The sequence below is a fragment of the Amborella trichopoda genome, chromosome 4 (genome assembly GCF_054954075.1).
Source record: "Amborella trichopoda isolate Santa Cruz 75 chromosome 4, AtrichopodaSantaCruz75HAP2 v2.0, whole genome shotgun sequence".
Classification (NCBI taxonomy): domain Eukaryota; kingdom Viridiplantae; phylum Streptophyta; class Magnoliopsida; order Amborellales; family Amborellaceae; genus Amborella; species Amborella trichopoda.
The window spans coordinates 30,001,440-30,021,436 of record NC_142339.1 but is presented as its reverse complement, the minus strand read 5'-3'; the positions used below and the strand labels follow the sequence as shown (position 1 = coordinate 30,021,436).

General features: G+C 34.7%; 1 protein-coding gene across 6 annotated transcripts in view; it reads right to left on the bottom strand.

Moving 5' to 3' along the window:
- Window positions 1-18,702, bottom strand: part of SVP (K-box region and MADS-box transcription factor family protein) — a 75,775-nt gene extending 57,073 nt beyond the window's left edge. For 3 of the 6 annotated variants that reach the window (XM_088865104.1, XM_088865106.1, XM_088865108.1), the window contains exons 1-2: window positions 18,271-18,421; window positions 17,991-18,181 (exon numbers count right to left, since the gene is read on the bottom strand). In XM_088865104.1, the coding sequence (XP_088721230.1) occupies window positions 17,991-18,172 (182 nt within the window). In that variant the 5' untranslated portion in view covers window positions 18,173-18,181; window positions 18,271-18,421. Of the gene's footprint in view, window positions 1-17,990; window positions 18,182-18,270; window positions 18,422-18,472 lie in introns of those variants that run through there. The other 3 variants (XM_020661998.2, XM_011631019.3, XM_088865107.1) reach the window with 2 other exon arrangements.
- Window positions 18,703-19,997: the final 1,295 nt, after the last annotated feature.

Below are 19,997 nucleotides of genomic sequence, written 5' to 3'. Positions count from 1 at the left end.
AAAAATAGGTTAATGCATAAAAAAAAATATGGAGGTGATATAAGTGATAGTAGGTATTTTAGTTTAATGATTAAGTTAAAAAATATTACCTATCAGAGATTTTGTATCCACTATCCCCTGATAAAAACTAGAAACTTGAAACTAGCTTCATAAAACATTCAACAATCATAAACACAAATTTGCAACCACAAACTTCAAACTTACAAAATAGTGATACTACAAACCAAAAGTCCATGTCTCCATGAAGATTAAAGAGTTTTGAAGTCAAGCTCAAGAAGAGTTAATAGTTAATACAATCATCCCAGACAATTTTGAAGTCAATGTTTCAAATATTAATCAGAAAAGTCATATTGAGAGTTGTCATGTGCATCATCAATATCATCCTCGACGGCCTCCACGTATTCATCATCATCATCATCATCATCAATATCATCATCAAATAATTGCATATCATCAAGTAATTCTTTTCTTTTCATTTGTTTCTTCTCTTTATCTTTTTTTAATCTGTATTCTCTAATCTCCTTTTTTATATCATCTGTAGCTTATAGGCATGCTCTTAGATTCCCAGAAATGTTGGCTAAATGCTCTTTTTGTCGAAAAATACCACCTATATAAGTATTTCCACAGAGCAAGCATATCACATAATTTTTATCTTTCGAATTTTTTAGTTTGGCATATTTCCAAGCCGAATCCTTATTACTAGAAGTTTGGGAAGAAGAAATTGCTCCAAAAATAAGTATTACAATATTACTATATAAGAAGGAATAAAAAGATACAGATTCTTGAAGCAATGCTTGATTTCTTCACGACCTCTAAAACCCCCAATTTCTTATCACAAATTCACCCTAACTTTTTCAAATTAACAATCAAAAGCATCAAATCAACATCCAAGTATCAAACAACTACCAAATCGAAGATTTGAATGAAAAATAATTTCCTCCTAATTTTCTTTTGGCTCGATTTGATAAAAAAGAAGCCACAAAAGTGGCTATAAATCATCGTCTTTTCACCCTAACTTACCCAAATTAAAATCAAAAGCATCAAATCAACATCCAAGTATCATACAACCGCCAAATCGAAGATTTAAATGAAAAAAAATTTCCGCCTAATTTTCTTTTGCTCGATTTGATCCAAAAAAAGCCACAAAAGTGGCTGTAAATCATCGTTTAGGGGGTTTAATACCCCCAAACTGTTTCCCCCATTTTTGGATGGTCACAAAGACCATTTTGGCCCTCCTCGATAGGCACGATCAAAAACCATTTCGGCAAAAAAAGATACGGTGCGATGCGATGCGATGCGACTATGATGCAACGCATATGCGGCCACATAGCTCAAAACCGCATATGCAGTCAATTTAGATGTGGCGCCCACCGCATACCGCATGATGCGGCCGCCCATTCGGCGATGCGGCCGCATTTTAAAACACTGACCAACATCACTTATATACATAACAAAATCATTAGTCTTATAAATTAATAGAGGATTAGTAATATAAATAGGGGAAAACCAAAGTCAATGAACCATAGTTATTGGGAATGGAAGCAATAAGAGCTCCAGGATCGGGGAGCGGGTGCGGGATGTGAGGTAGGCTTGAAGATCTATGGTTGGGAGAACGAGGTCCATATATGATCAGGTATAGGGATCGAGAATCCTAACTACTGGGGAGCATGTTCCATATTTGCAAAGGAGTGAATTCCACAAAGTGGGATAACGTACCTCTATATTAGGATTGAGGTTCCCGAAGTTCATTTATCCACTTCATTGTAAATAGGGAGTGAATTCCATTGAATTAAAAGAAACAAGAGAAGACATTGCGATATATAATTCCCAATAGCTCCCCTCCATTGAGGATTATTAAGGGATTAAATACAGATACACAAAAGAGACCTCACATTTATCACCCATAAGGCAATCCCATGAGTGGCTCGATTTGGTTGACCAACTCTCAAGTGATAGACGTACCTCGAGAGGTGGAAAGGACCTAATGAAGTATCCCTAAGGAAATCTCCTTTCAACTACTTTGTTCTCACCCCTTGCTCATTCTTGTTGCCTTTCTTTGAGACTAGATGCACGTCACAATTCACAAGGCATGTAAAGTTGCATATTGCAATATATATAAAAAGTTATAGTACTAGGAATGTTTCTAGGTCATAAAAAATTGGAGATCCACACTATATTTTATATGAAAGTGCTGATAAAACTCGACCCTAAAGTAGAAGGAACTCGATTCCAAATTGGTGGAATCATAATTCTGTTTAAACATAGAGCCTTGATTTTGTGCATAAAGATCCGGATCCCATTGCATGGGATGAAATTTCCTTGATTTCTCAAATCGAGATCCCATGGCGCAAAGCATGGGATCGAGCTTCTGGAGCGGAAGCGGCCCCATCCTTAAAAGATCATGGTAACTAAGCAATAAGACATTGTTTTATAGCTGAGGTTCCTGACAAAGCAAATGGAACAACAGATATATTACCAATACCACGGAGAGCTTGTCTAATCATTTTTTAAAGAGATAGCTTGGAGATGATGTGGTTTGAAATGGAGCCATGCAATGAGGTCTGGGGCAATAGGTTTTTGATCAAAATGCTTCTTTTTCTATTTTTTTAAAACTATTAAACACATGTATCCAAATCTTTTACGATAGTTGCATCGAACTTTTAACATGTCTGAGCCCTTCATTCAAATCACCACTGAAGAAGAGGAAGTTTGTATAATAGTCTTAGGATGCTGCATTTGAGTCATAAGAATGGATTCTCCATCTAATGGAAAATATTCAACTGTGCCTTTTCATGTATCTTCAGCCATCAACTCAGAGAGGGGTAACACCAATAGATAGAAGAGGGGTACAATAGAGAATCGATGCTCAGACTGATTCAAAATCATCTTGTAGTGCCATAAAAGATTGTATCAAATGCATCTCCTTCCTATGCTTATAATAGAATTCTACATCTGTGGTCCATTCGGGTTCCATTAGGGCCATTTGATCCTAAGTTACTGACATTTGAAAATGAGACATTTGACTTTCCTTCGTGTCACTACTCGAACATGCATCTCGAGTTTATATATTCGAGCAAAGTTGGTTTGGACATATCGAGAGGCAAGGAAGGCCAATACATTTTTAGCAGTTTCAAACATTCCAAGTTGCACATTAATTGATGGTATAATACATGTGGCAGTCCATGTAATAATTTTATGATTGTTTATCTCCCATGGTTCCAACTTAGATTCCAAATCATTTCCCTTCCATGTATGAGATGCTTCCGGATATAATTTGGCACAAGTATGAACTTCCATAGTCCTTCCCCCATAAGGAAACTTTGGATCAATGTTCAATAAGCAAAGGTGGTGACCTAGGCGGTGAGGGGGCTGGGCCGCCTAGGCGATAAGGCGGCTGCCTAGGCAGGTGCCCAGACCCAAAAAACCGGTGATTTTTTTTTTAAAATATTTGGATGCCCCACACCTTCCCCCATTTTATGAAGTTGTCGGAAGCATAGATCAAACCAAAACATTTACAACTTTAGATTGTAAATGAAGTAACTATAACTTAAAGAAAAAATACAAATAGCAAAAAATAACATCATTAGATATTAAGGGAACAAAAAATACAAAACCTAATGAAAACTATTGAAATACACTAACCTTCTAGAAGTGAACTCGATTTTCGCCAAACCAAAATGTTTGGTATCCCAAATCTCCTCTTTTACAACACCTTATAAACCTCACAAAGATTGAGGTTGAAAATCCTTTAATATCGTGACCATTCGAGGATTTCGAAAAAAAAATCGATCTCTCAAAAAATCTTCAAATCTAGTTTTTTTTCAAGTTATTTATCTCTCTAAAGTTCACTAAATTTGTTTTGGGGGCAAAAATGACCCCCCAAACCCTTATCCTCCCTTTTAAGGGGGTAAAATGTCATTTTTGCCCCCACCCAAGAAAAAAATTTCCACCAAAGGGGCATGCCGCCTAGGGGGTGCCTAGTTCTGCCTTATTGACCACCTAATCGGCTGCCTGACTGCCTAGTTCTCGAGCCTAATTAGTCTGGCCTTAAGAACACCTAGGCTTTTTTTAAAATAGCCACCTAGGCGGTCGGGCAGCCGACTTTTTGAACAATTCTTTGGATTAGATAAGACTAGTGACTATAGTTCAATCCATCTCATTTGATCTGGGTAGAACTGAATCGACATAGTCCAGTTAGGGCAAAGGTACTAAAATAAAAAAATTATATGAGAAAGGCAAGCACATTAAGTGCCACCAGAAGCCTTATCAGAAAAGAATTTGCTAGAACCTTTAATAAAAATCCAGAAAAGTCCTAAAGTGGGTAAAAGTGCCTGAAGGTACACCAAAACAACTGGATGAAGAAGCTTTGGAACCACAAGATGACTTAACCTCTACCCCACTCCCTTTATAGCTGATCTTCAAGTTTTTGTAAAAATATCGAGAGGAAAGGCCAAGAACAAAAGTCTCCATTTCTCTCTCTGTATTTTTATGGAGTTAAGGACTCGATATAGGAGAGAAACAATTATTCCAACATGCACCCTTTGTTTAAACGAGGAAGATCTTTCTGATCATATTATTGTGCAATGCTCGTATTCACAGTTGATTTGCAGATCTATCCTTCATAGATTTGGAAAACACTTTCCCCTTGAGCAAACAACTTTGATGGCTAAAGGGATTAAATTTAGATTTCCATCCTCAGGAATGCATGGATTTCTATATTTTCGATTACCATTTGGTGTCTTTGGATGGAGCAAAACTCACATGTTCAGGAGGAGACCCAGGGAACAATTACTAAAATGTATTATACATCTGGTTAATTCCATGGTTAAAGTTAAAAATTGGGTATTCCATTCGTCAAGAATGAATATAGCCATTAATCTCAATTTTCACAGGAGTCTGGAATGCCTTCTGGTTCAAATTCATGTAGGATGGTTGCCCCTCCTACATGCTCCTTCAAATTCAATATCAATGGGGCTTCCAGGCAGAATCTGAGCTTGGCTGGTTGTGGAGGTGTCATCAAGAATGATACAGGTGGTTTCATTGCGGCATTTGCATCTCATTTGAGAAACAATGCAAACAATGATGCTGAGTTCCATGCAATGGACAAGGGGATCGATTTGGCAAGGGAGTTGCACTGCATATGTTTATTCATTGAAAGTGATTCCAAAGTCTTAGTTGATTTACTGAATCAATGTTGTAGGTCTCCGTGAGGACTGTGTACTATATTGGCAAACTGCATATTTAAGCTCACGTCTTTTGTTGCCCATCAATGGCAGATCATACACACCTATAGAGAGGCTAATAGGGCTGCTGATCTCTTGGCCAAAGAGGTTGTTTCTAGAGATGAAGCAACAGTGCTCTCCCCGTAGATTTTTTTTAATGCGTTTTCTTTTATTTGATATTGCCAATGTCCCCTTCCCGAGGGTTGTAAAAGGATTGTTTATGTAACATATTTTTATTTCTTTTAATAAAACAGGTAGAGGTTCGAAATCTCAACTGATTCACCCAAAAAAAAAAAAAAAAACGAGAAAAAGAAAAAGAAAAGAAAAAAAGATAGACAAATAACATACCGATTTATGCTAGGAATCACCAAGATGAAGGCATAGTGTAAAGAAAAATGGAGAGAATAGCAACTGCAAGGAAAAGTAGCAAGCAAAGAGATCCAACAAACGATCAACAAAAAGATATGAGGTTTGTGGTTTTGGCATAGGTCAAGCCTAGATCCGTAAGACCCAAGAGGAATCGACAACCTCACTTGTTTCGAATGGTGCAAATTGGAGCTCGGAACATAAAGAACTGAGACCGACTCAATGGCCTTTGGAACAATAGAGGAGAACATAAAAGAATCAGGTAACAGGATATCAACAGACTCTAGCAGTAGAAAAGATCTATGGTTCTACTACCATGATAAAGTCTCATGTTTCTATGAAGCAAACACATGTTGATTTATCAATTGAGTATAAAAAGTCTAAATATATATACAAGGAATAACAAGTACGACGATATATTGACTGCCACCGTACATCCAATCTCACTATAAATACGAGATACTACACCTACCCCTTCCATATACATTGTCAATGATATACACATTCCCTAGTGGCCCTATTCATAATATATGCTTCTAAACCATTTTTTCAAATGTCTAGAAGACTTCATTTTGAAAGTTTGATTATACTGGTGGAAGCACAGAGATTTGTTGGGGCAAACCAATCTCTTCTGCCAAGTTTCATGGTTTCGTAGATCTTTTTCTTTCTTTAATTTGCATCATACTTCCCATTTGCCCCATTTCTACTTTGGGGACAGCTTGAAAGCAATATTCCGGAACCTCTTTAGAAAGCTTGACCCTTTTCAGAAAAGTTCTCTTACTATGTTTTATAAAAGTGGTGTTGCACTCATCTAAAAGAAAAATCTAAAGGTTTTTGCTTGTGTACTAAAAAAATGGCTCAAGAACTCAGTGGTACAATATTGTGCTAAAGCAGACTTAATGAACGAACTGAAATACTAAGGAAAAATAGATTTGCAAAACATCCGAGAGACACAACCATGATCTAATCTTAAAAATGAGTTTGGTGTAGGATAACCATAACTTGTTAGCTTCCCCAAGTATACAAGGAAGGAAGTTGAACAAAATTTAGCTTTCTGTTTAGTATTTCATACCGAAGGCATATATGAAACAGAGGAGAAGAACGAGTTTTGAAATGAATTTGAAGACGTGTACCTTGTAGAGAAGGATAATTTCCATAATGAAAGGAAGATTTGGCAATCGATAATGGACAAGTAAGTCGAAGTACTTGAAACAAATATATACGAGCTTAAGAAGGAAATATTGCAAAAATACAGTTGGAGATTTATTTACTAAATTTAAGGGAAGGAAAAAAAAATTGCTTCAAAGAGGTTGGAAATATAATTCAAGAATTTAAATGGGTAGTACTTCCCATTTTGATTTTATAGGTTTTCTAGGATTTTCTACTGTTTTGGAGTTGTTGAAAAAGGAAGGAATGCTCTCAAAAGTATCACAGTGATTTTAAATGGGTTAAATCCATTGTGTGGAAAATTGTCGAAAAACCTATATAAAGAAGGTGCAAACTATAAAAAAACTTCTCTAAATAGAAGCGCTTGTGTAGAAGATGCAAGGATAAAAAAAGAGAACATTGTAGAGAGAGATGAATATGTGGTACGGTAAAGGCCCTTAAGGTAAATCTCAAGCTGTTTTGCCATAGTATCTCCACAATTTGATATTTATCGGATGGTAAATTATATTATATACAATACAAATATCATCATCATAGCCTTTTTCCAATCAATTGGGGTCGACTACATGAATCCTGGTCCGCCATTCTACTATATGAAAGGTCATACCCTCAGTGAGGCCATAAATCCCCATATCTTTTTGGACCACTTCCAAACATGTTCTTTTGGGCCTACCCCTTGCTATTTTCAGTCCTTCTACTTGAACTAACTCACACCTCCTAACAGGTGTTGTACTTGGTAGGCGCCACACATGATCAGACCACCTAAGTCTAGTCTCTCTCATCTTATCACCTATTGGTGCCACACCTAAATTCTATCCCTTCTTGTCTTGCCACTCATCCATCTCAACATCTTCATCTCTGCTACACTCATTCAATGGATATATTGCTTTTTGTCTGCCCAATATTCTGCCCCATAGAACAAAGCTGGTCTCACAGCTGTCCTATAAAACTTGCCTTTCATCTTCATTGGTATGTGGCGAACACATAAAATTCCAGTTGTACATCTCCACTTTGCCCACCCAACTTGAATTCTGTGTATGACATCTTCCTTAATCTCTCAATTTTCCTAGATTATCGACCCAATATATCGAAAGTGCAGTTTTTTTTGTACTTTTTGATTGTCAATCTTAACTACTTTCTCATCTCTACTCCTATTATTACTAAACTTGCATTTTATATATTATGCCTTAGTCCGGCTAATTTTAAAACCTTTTGGATTCTATAGCATCCCTCCAAAGTTCTAACTTTGTGTTGACACCGTTTTGGGTCTCGTCGATCAAAACTATTTCTTCTTCAAACAACATGCACTATGGTACCTCATCATGTAGGTGCCCAGTTAAGTCGTCCATAACTGAAACAAAGAGGTACGGGCTCAATACCGATCCTTGATGTAGACCTATTGTCACTAAAAACTCGTTTCTCTACTAGTTGTTTGTACACTAATTAGCACTCCATCATACATATCTCGCATCAAGTCGAAGACTCCTTTCGTTTCCAACACCTGCCAAATCAAATCTCGAGGTACTTTATCATAAGTTTTCTCTAGATCAATAAAGACTATGTCGAAGTCGTTTCACTTCTCAATCAGTTGTCTAAGTAGGAAAATATCCTCAGTTATTGACCTTCCTGGCAAATAACTAAATTGGTTTTCATATATACTCGTTTCATGCCTTAGTCGTAACCCAATTACTCTCTCCTAGAACTTCATACATGAGCTTGATCCTTCGATTGTTCACACAATTCTGTATGTCTACTTTATTCTTGTAAATAGGTACCACAATACTTTTCCTCCATTAGTCTAGCATTTTCTTTGTTCTCAACACCTTGTTGAACAATTTCGTCAGCTAGTCAATACCAACCTCCCCATACACTTCCAAACCTCATTTGGTCTTAAATCCTTTCCTATTTTCATCCTTTTTGAAGTTTCTTTCACTTCCCACATCCTAATCCTACGAATGTATCTATGACCACCATCCTCATTTTTACAAACAATTCCTTTTACCGCTATGTTCCCATTGTGTTCGTCATTTAATAATTTTTTGAACTAAACTTTCCACCTTTCGTTAACCTCGTCATCCTTCACCAAAACCCTTTGATCCCCACTCTTAATACATTTAATATGATTTAGATCCCTACATGTTTTCTCTATCATTTTTGTTAATTTGAAGATATATTTTCACTTTCTCTTGTTCCCCATTAATTGTATAGATTATTATACGCCTTAAGTTTAGCTTTACTTATTATTTCTTTAGCATTTTTCTAAACATTTTTATATTCTTATAAGTTTGGATCATTTATATTGCACTATTAAGTTTTATACTATGATCATTTTTCGCTAGTGGCCTTCTAAACCTCTTCAGTCCACCACCAAGTTTTTTTATCGGAGTTTTTTTTACTCTAAATTCTCCTAAAACCTCTTTTGCCACTTTCTTGATACAATCAGCTATCTCATTCCATATTACATTGACATCATGATGAGAATTCCATTTTCCTTCTTCAATTTATGTTAAAATACTAATTTGTCCTTATCACACCATCAATCTCCTTCTCTCTCTCTCTCTCTCTCTCTCTCTCTCTAGGAAACCTCTCTTCTCTACCTCTATCTCTTATGAGAACTAAAGCGGTGCATACCCGCTATGGAAAGTTGTAGAAAAGCGGTGGTAAGAACCGTTAAGGAAAGCTCTTGGAAGGTAGTGTAAACCACCATAGAAGACCCATTAACTGAATGGAAAGACGATGCATATGATGGTCAAAGAAATCTATATAAAGAGAAGCGTGGAAGATCCATGGAGTACTATTACAAAAAAAGAAACCTCAAAAGAAGGTTATGGTCCCTAAAGACCATCATATTTGCTTGTTATCAAAACTATTCCTATCGTTGAATGACATAGTGAAATATCATTGAGTTGATATTGCTTCCTCTTCACCCCTACTATCATTCTTTGCTATTTTATTATATCCACATTTCCACAAATTTCCAACATTTGGTATCAGAGCCTAATTTGTGCTTCCTAAAAAAAAAAAACTTTTACTCATGCCATTAACCTCGGGGTATGAATTATACCCAAAACCTAATACCCATCCTAGAGGGAGAAGATTATAAATCATGGAATCTCCAAATGAAGACTCTTTATCTCACAATATCTGTGGGATATTGTTGGAGAAGGTCATCCAATGCCAGAAGATGTAGCAACACTTGATTCGTGATCACAAGCAAAGTACAATGAATACAAGGAAAATAAAAAGAGAGACATAAAAGCCCTTCTCTTCATCCAGCGAGCTGTAAGTAAATTTATCTTTCCTAGAATAAAAACTTCCTCAAAATCAAAAGAAGTTGATATATTTTGAAAAATGAATTTCAAGGATTTGAAAAAGTAATTTCTATAAAACTCCAAAATTTATGGAGAGAATTTGACAATTGGATGATGAACGATAGTAAAGTAGGTCTCTTAATGCACATGAGCAAAGAATAAACAGATTTTCAAATCAGAATATGGAACAAGCCTTTTAGTAAAAAATGACGTTTCAAGAAAGAAAATAAAGAAAATGGGACATTTCAAAATTATCAAAGAGGTCGTCAAAGACAAAAATTTTCTAGAGGCCAAGGAAGAGGAATAAATAATTTCAACAGCCACAAAAATCCAGATAAAAAAAGTAAATCTGAATCTTACTGTATTATTCGCAAAAAATCAGGACATGAATCAAGAGATTCCCGATATAGATGTAAAAAATGTAGACCCCCAATCACTCTCAAAAGATTGTTGGTTTCAACAGAAAAATGAAGTACATTTTTCTGATAAAAATAATAATACAGGCTATATGTTTTATTCATGTATGAATGTTCAATAGAATTCACATGATATATGGTATCTAGATAGTGGTTGTAGTAATCATATGACAAGAAATTGAAGCAATTTTGTTGAGATAGATAAAAAAGTCACTTCTCAAGTCAAGATTAGTGATAGCAAGCTTCAAAATGTTGAAAGAAAATGAGTTATTGTTGTAAAACCAAAAGGAGGTAATCCTAAATTCATCCATGATGTTCTTTATGTTCCTGGCTTGACTCAAAATCTTTGAAGACTTAGACAATTGATGAAAAAAGGGTATTCAATCAATTTCAACAGAGATGGATGTGTTATTTTTTTATAAAAAACATAAACTGTCTATAGCCAAGGTGAAAATGACCTCAAATAAGGTTTTTCCTATGTTGATGCCGTTATGTGTAAATTATACATTGAGTTATGAAAATATTGATAAATCTTACTTGTGGCATTTAAGATTTGGGTATTTAAATTTTCAAAGTTTGAAATTGATGAATCAAAAAGATATGATAATTGGACTACCATCAATAAATGAAGAAAGAAAAATATGTGAAGGGTGTATCTATGAAAAACTACATAGATTTTTCATAATCATCTTGAAGAGCAAGAGCTCCATTGGAAGTGGTCCATGCAAACATATGTGGACTCACTCAAACATAAACTTTTAATAAGAGAAGATATTTTCTTTTAATTGTTGATGATTATAGCATAATGATGTGGGTATATTTCTTGGCTCAAAAATCAAAAGCATTTTCAGTTTTTACTCAGTTTAAAGTTGATGCAGAAAAACAAAGTGGTTTTCCATTAAAAGCCTTGCGATCAAAACGAGGAGGAGAATTTACATAAAGTTTTTTGGAATTTTTGTAAAAAGAATAGAATCAGAAGAGAGTTAACAACAACAACATATACTCCACAACAAAATTGAGTATCAGAGAGAAAAAATAGAGCAATAGTCAAAATGGCTTGGAGTATATTGAAAGGTAAGAACCTTCTTAATAAATTTTGGGTTGAAGTCATTTATACTGCTGTCTATATTTTGAACAGGTCTCCTACTAAATCTCTCCAAAATAAAACAACTTTTCAGGCCTGGTTTAAGAGAAAACCAAAAGTAAAATTTTTCAAAGTTTTTGGGTGTATTTCCTATGGGAAAAGTACTTCTCTAAACAAAGAAAAATTCGATGAAAAGGGCAAAAAATATATCTTTATTGGATACAGTGAAGTTTCAAAAGCCTATCGCCTTTTCAATCCAAAAACAAATAAATTGGCAATTTTCAGAGATGTTATATAGAACTGGAATGAAAATTCTGGCCAAGAAACAAAATTTTTAGAGAATGATGATTCAAATACAAGTTCAGATCCAAGCCCTTCAAGTCCAAGACAAGAAAGTCCAAACTTAAGTCCTTCAGATTTAGAGACGCCTCCAAGAAAGGTAAGGAATCTTCAGATACGTATGAATCATGTGATGTCGCATTCTTTTCTAGTGAGCCACAAAATTTGAAGAAGCAGCTAAAGATAAAACTTGGGTAAATGACATGAATGAAGAAATTTCTGTTATAAAGAAAAATATTACATGGGAATTAGTAGATCACCCAAAAGGAAAGGAAATAATTTGTTTAAAATGGATTTTACAAAACAAAATAGGGAAAATTTCGTATAGAACCCTAATTCTTCATATTATTTCTTAGTAGACCCTCCGTCTGTTTTTCTTTCAAGCAGCATAAGAAAACCCCTAAAGATTTCACCATACCTCCTCATCTCTTATCTCCCTCTTTTATTGACTTTTGATCATAAAAATTAGCCCCAACAAATTTTTTTATACTGTTTCAACCCAAAAACCTTTTTAATGGGTGAAAAGAGAAAAAGAGGGTTAAAAACGTTTTTGGGATGAAATGGTATAAAAATATTGGTAGGGGCTAATTTTTATGGTCAAAAGTTAATAAAAGAGGGAGATAAGAGATGAGGGGGTACGGTGAAATCCTAAGGGATTTCTTTATGCTACGTAAAAGAAAAACGGAAAGAGAGTCTACCATGAAATAAAATGAGGAATTAGGGTTCTATGCAAAATTTTCCCAACAAAATATAATGAAGATGGGTCTATTAAAATATGACAAAGATTGACCGGTGGATCTATTAAAATACAACTTGGAATAGATTTCAATGAAACTTTTGCCCATATTGCCATAATAGAAACCATTCAAACTGTTTTGGCCATCGATGCCCAATTAAAAATTCCAGTTTTCAGTTGGATATAAAATCTGTTATTTGAATGGGGAACTTGAAAAATAAGTTTATGTTGAACAACCATTGAGTTTTGTTGAAAAGAGAAACGAAAAAAAGTTTATAAATTAAAAAAGGCATTGCATGGGCTAAACCAAGCTCCGAGCTTGGAATAACAAAATTGATAAATATTTACAGAAAAATGAATTTGAAAAGAGCCCAAGTGAACCTTTACTTTATATGAAAATGGGAAATGAAAATTTCTCCCTAATTGTATGCCTTTATGGGGATGATTTGATATACACTAGTACAAACAAAAAAATGGTGGAAGAGTTTAAGAAAGTCATGATGAAAGAATATAAACTAACTGATTTCGGAATCATGAAATATTTTCTTGGAATCCAAATAAAATAATCAGATGGAAAAATATTTATCTCTGAAGAGAAATATGTTAAAGATCTCCTGAAAAGATTCAAAATGTCAAATTGCTCCAATGGCAGTAAATGAAAAACTGTCAAAATATGATGGTGCAGAAAAAGTTTATGCATCGATTTATCGAAGCTTGGTTGGATCGTTAATTTATTTGACTAACAAAATGATAGATATTGTGCATGGAGTTAGTATGTTTTCCAGGTTCATGAATGAACCAAGCAAACTGCATTTTTCAGTAGCAAAAGGATTTTGAGATATTTACAGGGAACAAAGAAACATGGTATCAAATTTTTTTTTGAAAATAATATTAATCTTGTTGGATTTTCTGATAGTGATTGGGCAGATTTTATTGATGATCGAAAAAATATTTCTAACTATATATTCTGCATAGGTACAAAAGAGATTTCATGGTCATCAAGAAAGCAAAACACTGTAGCTATATCATCAGCAGAAGCCGAATATATCTCAACAACAAGTGCGACATGTAAAGTTGTTTAGCTCAAAAGATTTTTCTCAGACTTGTAGCAAAAGCATAATACCCCCACAACAATTTTCTGCGACAACATATCAGCCATTGCAATGACAAAAAATCTAGTATTTCAAAGTTGATCGAAGCAAATAAAAATACATCATTTCACCAGGGAGTTGACAGAAAAAGAAGAAATCAAGCCAAAATTCATCAACACAAATGACCAACTTGTAGATATCTTCACGAAGACAATTTCAACTGACAAATTTATTCAATTCAGAGATATTATGAGAGTGACAAATTAAGGGGATGTTAAAATTCAAAATTTTCCTTATCACACAGTCAATCTCCTGCTCTCTCTCTCTCTCTCTCTCTCTCTCTCTAGAAACCTCTCTTCTCTACCTCTATCTCTTATTCGAACTAAAGTAGTGCACAACAACAGCTATGGAAAGTTATAGAAAGGCGGTGGTAAGAACCGCCCAAGAAAGCTCTTGGAAGGCAGTGTAAAACTACCATAGAAGACCCATTAATTGAATGGAAAGACGGTGCATATGATGGTCAGAGAAATCTATATAAAAAGAAGCGTGGAAGATTCATAAAGGGTAAATATTGCAAAAAATGAAACCTCAAGAGAAGGTTATGGTCCTCAAGACCATCATTTTTGCTTGTTATAAAAAATTATTCCTATTGTATCAATGAAATAATGAAATATCCTTGAGGTGATATTGCTTCCTCTTCACCCATACTATCATTCTGTACTACTTTATTGTATCTACATTTCTACAAATTTCCAACAATTTATCCCTAAATAAGTCTATTTTCTCATTTTTTAAATTCTACCACCTACTTCTTTGACATCCATTACTTTCACCCCTTCTCTTCTATGTCTTTATGCAGATGTCTATAACCACGAGCATATGTTGGGTAGTTAAACTCCCTCCTGTGATAACCTTGCAATCTTTATATGATGATCGATAAACCTTCTTAACTAAGAAAATATCTATTTGGCTTTTATGTGATCCACTTTTATAGGCTATTAAATGTTCATCTCGCTTTTTAAAGTGAGCGTTTGTTATTGCTAGGTCGTAAGCCATAACAGAATCTAGAATAGCCTCACCCATCTTATTTCATTCCCCAAACCCATATCCCCATGTACCCCTTCATATCTTGTACTATCCTTCCCTACATAACCATTTAAGACCCCTCCTAAAAAGGTAATCGCTCCATTTGGTATGTCTTGAACTATTCCATCTATGTCCTTTCAAAATTGTTTCTTAATTCTATCATCTAATCCTACTTGTGGTGCATAAGCGCTAATTACATTAATTAGCTATTTCCCTAATACAAGTTTAATTAATAAGAACCTATTACCTATTCTTTTAACATTAACTACTTTATCTTTTAAATCTTTGTCTACAGTTATGCCTACGTCATTTTTATTATTAATTTTTCCTGTATACCAAAGTTTATACCCATCTATTTTTCTTTTCCTTCTATTTAAATATATATTAATACTATAAATATATAATATAATATATTACAAATATATATTAATAATATAAGTATAAATATATAATATTAAATAATAATATATTATACTAATATTATATATTATATTATATTAATAATATTAATATTGTATATTATTCTAATATACAATATGCTATATACAATATAAGTATGGGAAAAGTTTATATAAGATTGAAACTTTAAAATGTAGAATTACATATGCACCTCAAAAATCTATTGGAAAGGCTGTTTTAATGTTGAAAAACCCTCTATTTGATCATCTTGACATCGAGATGTATGAATATATAAAAAAAAAGTTTTTGAGTCTCATAAATAGTGCATCTTGCAACACATTGTCTAGGCCGTTCATTTTCAAGATTTGCATATGTTTATAGATCTCCTTGATTATAACTATTTTTGGAATTTAAAATATTTTCTAATTAGATATGAAAATAGATTTTAAGATAATCCTTAGAATTTTTTACAACAAAATTACATGTTACGATAAAATTTGGAGGTGCGCCTTAATTGGATTGCTTAAGGTTGCAACCTTATAGAAATCGCACCCTATAAGTATATATTAATAATATAAGTATAAGTATAGATATACAATATTAGTATAATATAAGATTTCTGTGTTTCCCCGAGTAAGTGGTGTGCTATCTTATTGTGTAGTTTGAGAGCTAATCTCCCCTAGAAACGGAATGGCCAGGAAGCTTATCCAAAAGCAAAGGCTCCTCGGAATATGACGTACATGTTCCTCCTCCTCTTCCTTCATTCTTGAACTAATGCAAAATTCCTGCATGGTATCATAGTAAAATAACTTTTTCCAAAAAGTTAGGGCAAGGACCAAAATAAGTGTATCCTTCCTTTATGATTTATGGATACACCCATGTTATTGTATAATCATAAATTTGATAGATGCATAATTTAACTTATCTTAGATGGCACATAGTATAAAGTTACATCATGCATATGTTGATATGCTATTACATGAATGCTATCCTAATCTCACTAATTCGATTTACCATTATACATTACAGACATACATCTTCAAATATTCACATTCAGTAGTCAAATAAAATATGATATATCAGTCTTGAGGCTTTAAAATAATTTACAATTACATACCATAGTTTCAATTTTATATAGTTTTACATTATTAATCTCCTCTTAATAGAATAACAAGTATCATGGCGCATCGACAATTGCATGGCTGTTAAATAAGTGAGCATCGTGGAATCTTAGGACATTTCAATCCCTCAACTATGACTTTTCAAACACCAACACGATGAGAACTATAACAACGAGAAAATTTTCATTACACCGACAAATGCCATATCTAACTCTCACCTAGACATAAGAAAGCTAGCAGATTACACAAAAAACAAATTCGAATTACCTTTTAAAAACAAAAGAATCCTTATACAATAATAATACATAAAATACTTAGATAACCCAAACAAATTAGCAAAGTCGTGCACACTAGTGCATTTAACACCTGTAAATCATCAGTTCTCTTTCTTTCTTTTTAATTTGTCAAATAACGTCACGAAGGGTTTTTTTCAGCAAATGAAAGAAACTATTACTGATGAACAGCAAGGGTGCAAACCTGAAGCCTATGATATGTAAGATGCTTATCATTTTGTATCAAATAGTTCTATCTAAGATTTGGAAAGCTCACTATTCCATCAACGCCAAATTTTTACCACAAGGAAGAGATGATAAAAATCCAATTGACCATCTCCCTAGCTTTTCTTTCACAATATCCACACTAAACAAATAGGTGTAATTCACTTGTCAGCACCCTGGTTTTCCTTCTGTAAGAACACCTAGGTTTATTTTTCTTTCTTCAGAACGAAAAGAACAAAACCATGGTTGTTTGTTCTATGAAAGCCGAAAATCAAGTATTGAATACTACTGATGCGGGGAGAGCAGCATAATCGAGTGGAGGCTATTTGTTTTTTGGTATTTTTCCCCTTTCTCACTCATGCTTTCCTCTTTAAATTTCCCCAGCAAGAATCAATGTATGAAATGAAGGAGTAGAACTGAATCTACTGTCATTTGTGTTGAAGGCATCAGCTCGATATAGAACCCCATCCATCATAGATATTAAAGCCAAAATCCCATAGAGAGATTACCATGGAAACCACTGTACAAATGCACTTCTAAAACGGCTTATAAGAAACGAAAAGAAGCAGTTGGGTGGAATCACAAAAGGAAGCAGGCGCTCACATGCTTCTGTTTGATGACATCGAATAAACAAGGAACCATAAAGTAATCGCCCACTAAAGCTATTTAAGAAAGTCCCATCCTTCACCAGAGAACAGTACATCCAAATTTCAAAGCTGATAAGACCCCATTGAAATAAGCTCAAGAATCTTGCTCACTTCCTCGATGGGATCAAGAGAGAGAGGAAGGTTTGAGCACTGTTTCTCAACGGGCGAGAGGGGAGGAAGAAAGAGACGGTCTTCAAAAAGACGGCTTACGTAAAGTTGGACTTGGACTTGTAGAGAAGGACGGTGGTTTAAACCAAAACCAAGGTTGCAGGAATAAATAAACGGTTTCTGGTTTTGTAGGTTAAAAAGGTGCACAGACGAGAGTAAGGATCGCTTGGCTCTTATAAGTTTTAAGGTACCTGAGAAAATCTCTCTCTCAAACGAAAATTTATGGCAACAACAACTTTACAGGCTCCATTCCTACACCAGAATGGTGGCTCTCTCTCTAGAATAATGAAACACAAGAAAAGTGGTTCGTTTTCTTTCTTGAGAGAGATAGAGAGAGTACCTGGAGCTGGAGTACTCGAAGAGCTTGCCGGTGGCGGAGAAGATGATGACTCCGACCTGCGCATCGCACAATACAGAGAGCTCGTGCGCCTTCTTGAAGAGCCCCCTCCTCCTCTTAGAGAACGTCACCTGCCTTGCCGTCGCATTGTCGATCTTCTTGATCTGAATCTTCTCTCTTGCCATCTCTCTTTCCTGCAACAACATAAACAAAAATAAATAAAAAAGCAGCACAGTAAAGCCTTTAGGGAGGGTGATGGATCAATGCTTCTCTCTCGTCTTACTGATATGTTTTCTTCCAAATTAAATATTTTTCCAAATCAGGGGGAGCAAGAGTGTGGAGAAAAATAGTTCCATTTTAGGAAGGGGATGGCAAAAGAAATAAAAAAGAAAAAGGGGTTTCCTCGTTAGGTTTATTATCTCTGGTTTCCCATTGGCTGGAACTTGGAGTGAGTGGGCGGCCTCATAAGAGCTGAGCTGCCGTACCTGAGAAATGCCCGGCAATGGAGCGACGCGATTGGCTCCTCAGATTTCTAAATCCTCTATTTTCTCTCTCTTCTTTCTCTATTGGGTTACGTGGTTGGATGGAGAGAGAGAGAGCGGACGCCGCTTTCCCTGCAAATGGGAGGGAAGCAAAAGGAAGAGGAAGCATCCACAAATGGGAAAGAAATATGATGGAATAGGAGCCTTTCATCTATCCATCCCCACCACTTTTCCTCCCTTAACTACCCCTTGCTTTTATTACCTTTTCCAAAAATGCCCCTATTTATTACTTATTACTTCATGGTCGGCAACTGTCTCCACGTCAAAGAAAAGGTTACATAAATGCCCTTCTCATGAGAGAATTTGTGCGCGAAAATTATTCGAGTATAGATTTGTGGGGTGCGCTTTCAATAAGGTTGCAATCGGGCACAATATTATGATATTGCACACTATTTATTTAATTTAGACAGTATAGATTTAATATGTATTTTATGATGGGAAAAGTTTATATAGAGTCAAGGCTCTAAACAATCAAAGGAGAGCCTACTTCAATTATTTAAGAGGTTGTTTTGATGCTTAAATATCCTCAAAATGATCATCTCGACATCAAGATTCATGGACATAGAAAAAAAATGGATTTTAAGTTATGAAAATAATATATTTTATAATATATTTTTGGATCGTCAATTTTTAAAATTTTTAAGTTTTTATAGATTTATCGATCTATATTATTTTTTTAATATTTAAGCTTTATAAATAAAAATGAAAATATATTTTAAGGCTGCTACAAAACTTTTCGGTATTAAAACCACATTTGTCGACACTTTTTAAAAGTAGGCACTAACTTGATTGTTTAGACCTTAGTCTCTATACAAATTGCACCCTTTTACGATAGTATTGTTTTAAGATAGTGTCTAATATAAACCATCTAAATAAAATGTATTTAATGTGATAGTATCTACATTAGATTAATGTTGTAGTGAAAACCTCGTGGAGAATTGCCGTCTCAATGTCCGGAGCCATTGACCATCTCAGCAAGCAAGGGCCTGGGAAAATTTTGATTTCGAGCTCTAAAAATGCTCTTCCTTGCGCATTTTTCTTCGACCATTCATTTCAGGTCTTAAGAAATTTCCCACATATGAGCAATAAGGGGAAACACGGGGTTGTTTTAATCTCTAAAAAGAGATTATCAAAATATAGTTTACTAGGAAAGATTGAGCGCTTTCTCCTTTTGGATCAAATTATTGGGGCATAAATTTTTTCTAACAATAATTGTTTTTTCTATTTTGAGCATTAAACAGAAAATTTGTTTCTCCGACATGGCTAAAAAAAGATTTGTCTCAAATTTCCCAACAAACAAAAAAGGATTAGAACATGTGTAAAGCTCATTGGGCCTTGACAAAAAAGGGCGGTCTTTTCTCTTCTCGCCCTCGCAATCTCTCTATGTCACTCTTTGTAATCCCTCTCTAGTTGGTGTGTGACCATGGGCCTTACTCGTTCTGTGTATATATATGTTATCTATATATAT